The sequence below is a fragment of the Lynx rufus genome, unplaced genomic scaffold (genome assembly GCF_022079265.1).
Source record: "Lynx rufus isolate CCGP_SWC_20201006 ecotype Redwood Valley unplaced genomic scaffold, mLynRuf1.p SCAF_2, whole genome shotgun sequence".
Taxonomy (NCBI): Eukaryota; Metazoa; Chordata; class Mammalia; order Carnivora; family Felidae; genus Lynx; species Lynx rufus.
The window spans coordinates 63,736,809-63,742,808 of NW_025814834.1; the positions used below are offsets into that span (position 1 = coordinate 63,736,809).

Sequence of the window (6,000 nt, forward strand, 5' to 3'; positions counted from 1 at the left end):
TTCCTGGTCTTTTGATATCCAGGTAGCAAAAATATGATCACATGATACAATAGATGTGGCATTTCATTTGGCATTTTCACTCGAAATAAAATGAGGCCATGTTTACAAACACATGTTTGAGAAGAAACGAAACAGTGAATGTAAAAATATGGGAAAAAGAGTGAATTTTTACCTTGTAATTTGTTAACTATATATTCATGGTAATTTGGGCTTAGGAGGGAACCTTGGAATCACATGAATGTTGCAGAAAATGTCTAGAGGGGTATTAATTCCATTATGTCTCTTGTTTCAGAAATTCAACCTCTTGTAAGCAGTCATCTCAGAATAGTAATTTTATTCTAAATATCCAAAGATAAGAGTCTCAGTTCTCCACTGAGTTTGGGAATAATTCATGCTGTTCCTCTAAGATTTGGCTGCCAGTATGCAATTGGAGTTGTTTGTCTGAAAATATGGTCAACAGTGGAAATAAGGCAGCACAGAGAACACAATAAAATTGTCATTACTAAGTGAGAATATGACTGTGATGGGTGTTTGCCTCCCAGGACTAAGGCATGAGACAGATGACATAGTGGTTGGTGCTTTGATTTTGGGGAGATGGGAATGGTGTTTAGTCCTAGGGCATGGGATTGTTCTCCTATTAAGACAAATAGTGCGGGGCACCTGGCTGGGTCAGTCGGTTGAACGTCTGACTTCAGCTCAGGTCATGATCTCACAGTCTGTGAGTTTGAGCCCCGCATTGGGCTCTGTGCTGACAGCTCAGAGCCTAGAGCCTGCTTTGGATTCTGTGTCTCCCTCTCTCTCTGCCCCTCCCCCACTCATGCTCTGTCTCTCTCTCTCTCTCTCTCTCTCTGTCAAAAATAAATAAACATTAAAAAATTAAAAAAAAAAAAAGACAAATAGTGCCTGACCATGTCTGTGAGAAAGCAAGGCAGTAAAGTGAACCAAAGAGCTGACAAGAAACTTCACAGCAAAACTTCTTTCAAAACTGGATAATATCCTTTAATATGCATGCAGGTGACTGTATCTGGAAATGTGGATAACCAGAACTATGGAAGTCCCATAAACCCTTCTGAAATAGCTCCAGACACAAAGCCGGCTTCCCCAAGTGCTGATGCAACTCAGGTAATAGTGTCTGGCTACTGAAATGTTATGGGATTTGCAAAGGGCTTAGGAATTGCTGGGTTTACTAATGCTAGGGGAGACTAGGGAGACCCTGGTAGGCTCATGGACCCAAGATAGGCAGTTAATAAAGGTAATTTTTAAATAATAATAAATTGAAAATTGTTCCACTAACTAAAACCACATTTCTAGCATGGATTGAGATGAAATGATATTCCTTGTGACGTGGGAGACCATATGGAAAAAAGAAGGGCAACTGGGGCATTGAGTGTCTGACTTTGGCTCAGGTCATGATCTCGCTGGGTTTGTGAGTCCGAGCCCTGCGCCGGGCTCTGTGCTAACAGCTCAGAGCCTGGAGCCTCCTTCATATTCTGTGTCTCATCCTCTCTCTCCCCCTCCCATGCTCATGCTCTGTCTCTCTCTGTCTCTCAATAATAAATAAATGTTAAAAAAAAAATTAAAAAAAAAAGAGGGGCAACAGATTTCAGGATCTAGTCTCTTCAGACTAGAGTTACTTGATTTTACAGAATGACTTAGAATAAAGAGTTCACTGTGTCAATCACACATATAGAAGACCTTTTCCTTTTTCATGTAATGCAGTTTTTCTACAGTCTACATCTTTGTTCCCTGAATAATGTACTGTGTTCTTAGCTCTACTGCTGTTACCTATATTCACCACGAGATGGCACTAATTCATACTCTCTTCATCTGTCCATCTATCCATCCAACCAACATTATTGCCCTCGGTGTGCCAGGTACTGGGTTTAACACTGGAGATTAAAAGAAAAAAAGATCATGAATAGAGCTTCTCTGTCATGCTTTCAGGCACTTTGAAATTTTTAGATTGGTTTACAGAGAGAAATTCAATTAAATTTGATATGAAATTTTGTGTTAATATATAATCCATCACTAGTTTTAATGGACACATATGAAGCTATTTAAGATCTAACTGTCTGATTTTGGGCAAAATATTTTTCCTCTGGTTTTTAGAGTCTTTATGTTTCTCATTGGGCTCACTATTGGCATAGTTCTTTGTGGTACAAAAGTTTGTCTATGCATTGCAACACATTTTAGTATTTCTGGCCCCTGTCCATTAAGCGTCAGTAGTGTCTCCCCCAATGCCTTGTGATCCCAGAAATCAGCCCCACTCTGCCTCAGCACCTCCATTTCCAATTGGGAGCAATAGGATCTGGAATGTCTCAGTTTTAAGGTTCTATGACCCCTGTAAAGTAATATAAAGAAACAAATCCAAGGGTAGTGAGAAATCTGACTATTTACACAATCCTTGTTTCTGAAATAATCTGTAAGCATAACTGGTATCTGCAGAGTTAACTTGGAAGTCATGCTGAATTTTCAGCACCTCAGAAATTGGTTTCTATTCTGCTTGTTTGGATCAAAATAAAAGTTGAACTAAATTAATGCTAATGAAGAGTTTATAACAAAGGTCTCTACCTTTTCATATTTCATTTACTAATTCCTTCTTCTGATACACACATGCACGAACACACATACACACACACACACACACACCAGACACATAAAAATGTCTTAGAAAGGAATTTTCAGTTTTATATTTTTTCAAGGGACTGAATTTTTTTAAGCTACATTTTAAAATGGATTTTGAAGATTAATTTTCTACAGACACCGAAATACTTGGATGTCACAAGTCTTGAGTGTCGCAATGTTGTGTCTCTTGAGTGTTCCCTAAATCTAACTCAACCCCAAGGCAGTGCCAGATTTATTTTATATTCTCAACTTTTCTTTCAGTCCATTTCAAGTCTAGTGATCTTCTCCACTGGACAGAGCTCTCTCCCAGCCTGAGCAGGAAGGGGAACGTGGTGGAGATGTTGCAGCCTCTGACCTGCCCATCTATCATCAGAAACAATGAACACTGAAAGACTTTTCAGACGAGAGTGGATCTTCATCAGTTATAGTCTCTTTCTTTCTCATCTTCACCTTTGCAGTGTGTTGGCTCTTCCTCTGTTTTGTTGTTTTTAATCAGTTGAGGCTGAGACCCTCTAAGGTCTGTCCTACGTGCTATGTCTAGGGATCTCTCTCTATCGGTTGTCTTCTGGGTACTGAGATGGCAGCTAATGTGGCTTAAAGCAGTAAGGCAACACTTGGTTAGGCTCTCTCTAGGTTGACATTAATGTGCCAAAGTGGCTCACAAATTTATCTTTCATCAGTAAATCTGCTCAAAAGACTCAAAGCTAGGAGCAAGAATTCCTATGACTCAGTTCTATTGTTTTCCAAGTCATGTTGACATGCACTGGATTTCCCAAGGAGATAAAAGTGAAAATCACCAGTTTCTCTTGTTAGTAATTGCTTAACTCCAAGGAGCCCATCCCATAAGTGTAAGCTTCCAGAGGCCAGGCTCTTGATCTAAATGTCTTTATCTTTTTCTTGGTGGCTGCCATGTACAGAGTAGGTGTTCACTTACATGTGGGTTATAGTGAATGGTCTTCTCCTGTAGTCATGTGCCCCCTACATCCTCACATGTTGGCCGCCTAATTTCACAGAGCAAGAGATGCCCCTAAAACATATGGGCTACCTTAGCTTCCTGCTGGAGTAGGCTGTCCGCGCCCTTGCTTTCTGTTCCTTTGTCTTCTTCCATCTCAAAACAGCCAGAGCTGTTTCTGGCACTGGCACCATGGGTAGCTTTTCAGCGAGACCTGGGCCACCAGCCGTAGTCTGTGGTGATTTCTCTTTGGGTTCTTCAGTGTATGGTCCTCTGAGTCCTATCATCATTGCCTACTCTTCCACCTACAGTTCAGTTATATGGGCTTGCTGTGACTCCTTCCTCATCTATAAAATAAGAGCACCTACCTCAGAGTTGCCAGGAAGATTAATTGGGAAAACTTGTAAAACTTTTAGACTAACCCCTGATACATAGTAAGCTCTCAATAGATGCTATTTTTTGTTGTCACCATTGCTATTTTGATTACAGGAGGAAATGATGAAGGGGAAGGGATAGGTTTGAGTTGACCAAGGATCAAGACATCATTTTAGGAAATGAGAGTTACAATCTGGCTTTCCCCTTAAGTTTTAAGCAGCCCCTGAAGAAATCTCTTGCCTGTCTCTGTCAAAGCTTCTAGATTCTGTTGGCACAGATTCTGTCAGCTATACATGTCAAGTCAAGGAAGTCTTTGAACTTACTAGATGAAAAGAGCCCAGAGACTTTCAGTTTCAGTTTGGGGACTGTCTGAGGAGGAACTGAACAATGTACCCATGGGTCAGGTCATGGGGTCCCAGGTCCCAGTTTGCTTTTTCCCTCACTCAGAAGACATTTTAAAACCTACATGGAGGTTGGGTGCCTGTGTGGCTCAATCGCTTGTGCGTTCAACTCTTGGTTTGGGCTCAGGTCATGATCTCAGTTTCATGAGTTCAAGCCCTGCATTGGGCTCTGTGCTATTAGCACAGATTTTCTCCCTTTTCTCTCTGCCCCACCCCACTTGTGCTCTGTTTCTAATAAACAAACAAACGTAAAATTAAAAAAAAAAAAAAAAAAACCTCCATGGAAGAACAAATCCATGCAAAAAATTCCATTACTGAAGGTTTTCTGTTTCCCCCTTTTCATTTAGGCAACAAAATGGAGTATCTTCAAACGAAAACTGAAACCAACTACCAACTTTGAAAACCCAATCTATGCGGAGGTAATTGTTGACGATTTTTGTTCCCACAGGCGTTCGGCATTCTTTCTTAGCAATAACTTGTCTGGCTAAGGTGGGTATACACTCAGATTATTCTGAGCAAACTGGTAAAGATTTGTTTTCTTCACACAAAACTGTTTCCAGTCCCACTGGGGGAATAAATGGCTGATTCGTTTTTCCCTGTGGTCTTAGATGGAGAATGAACACAAGGACAGCACTGCTGTGGCTCCCACTCCCTCTCCTTCCCTCCCTGCTAAAAGTTCTCCAAGGAGAGACCCAGTGCCAACCTATACTGCGACGGAAGACACTTTTACAGACACCGCAAACCTTGTTAGAGAAGACTCTGAGGTATAGCTATGCCATCTGTTTAGGGATCACTAGAAACACACTTTTGCACATATATTTTTTACAAACAGATGAAGAAAAAGTTAACATTCAGTACTTTATTAAAAAAATATATTTTTTCCCATTTGCCTGTAGTTGGAAGTGTCTTTGGAAACCGTGTCTTGTGTGTCTTTTTTTTTTTTTTTTACTTATGCTGTCTCATATTTTTACAAATAATTATCACAATGTACTATATGGATATCTTTGCACTGAAGCTATCTGAAGGTAATGCTATAAATATACTGTACATTTGTAAATTTTGGAAAGATTATCACATCATTAAATTTGCTGAGAAAAGTATCTGCTGAATTGGCTGGTGATCATTCCAGTAAATGACCCAACAAAGAAAGGAACTGACTTGGGGCCTTTCGCCATGTCTAAAGAAGAGGTACCACTCCTATTCCCTATAGGATTATCAAGCAAAGAAACCCAGGCCCCACTCTTGGGTCCATTTTTACACCTCAGCACTTAATGTTCAAGATTAGCTGATTATTCGATTAGCTGATTAGTAGGCATATGGATACAGGGCACTGTGTGCTATCTAGACATCTGGGTCTGACCGTAGATGCCTCAGATAATGCAGAAGGTAGAAGAAAACCAATTCAATTTCACCCTTCTGCATGTTTGTGTTGTCTAGCCAGAACACTTTCACATGTGTTACCTCACTAGCTGTCAAGTCAATGTTTTTATTTGTGATGTCTGTGAGAAAATTCCACGTCAGGAGGTACAAGTGTCCCGCAAAGAGTTTGTATCCAGTTGAACGAGCTCTTTTGCCTGATGGACCATAGGGCAGTTTCCGTCCTTGCCTGGCATCTCAGGCGGTCACCTACCCCAGACACTGGAGCTC

At 40.6% G+C, this 6,000-nt stretch overlaps 1 protein-coding gene across 1 annotated transcript in view; it reads left to right on the forward strand.

Annotated features, from left to right (window-relative positions):
• The window catches only part of LRP2 (LDL receptor related protein 2), a 198,290-nt gene extending 193,022 nt beyond the window's left edge, over positions 1 to 5,268 (forward strand). The window contains exons 77-79 of the mRNA XM_047084739.1: positions 1,015 to 1,122; positions 4,701 to 4,772; positions 4,962 to 5,268. Coding sequence (XP_046940695.1) covers positions 1,015 to 1,122; positions 4,701 to 4,772; positions 4,962 to 5,123 — 342 coding nt within the window. The 3' untranslated portion in view covers positions 5,124 to 5,268. The remainder of the gene's footprint in view (positions 1 to 1,014; positions 1,123 to 4,700; positions 4,773 to 4,961) is intronic.
• The last annotated feature ends 732 nt before the right edge of the window (positions 5,269 to 6,000 follow it).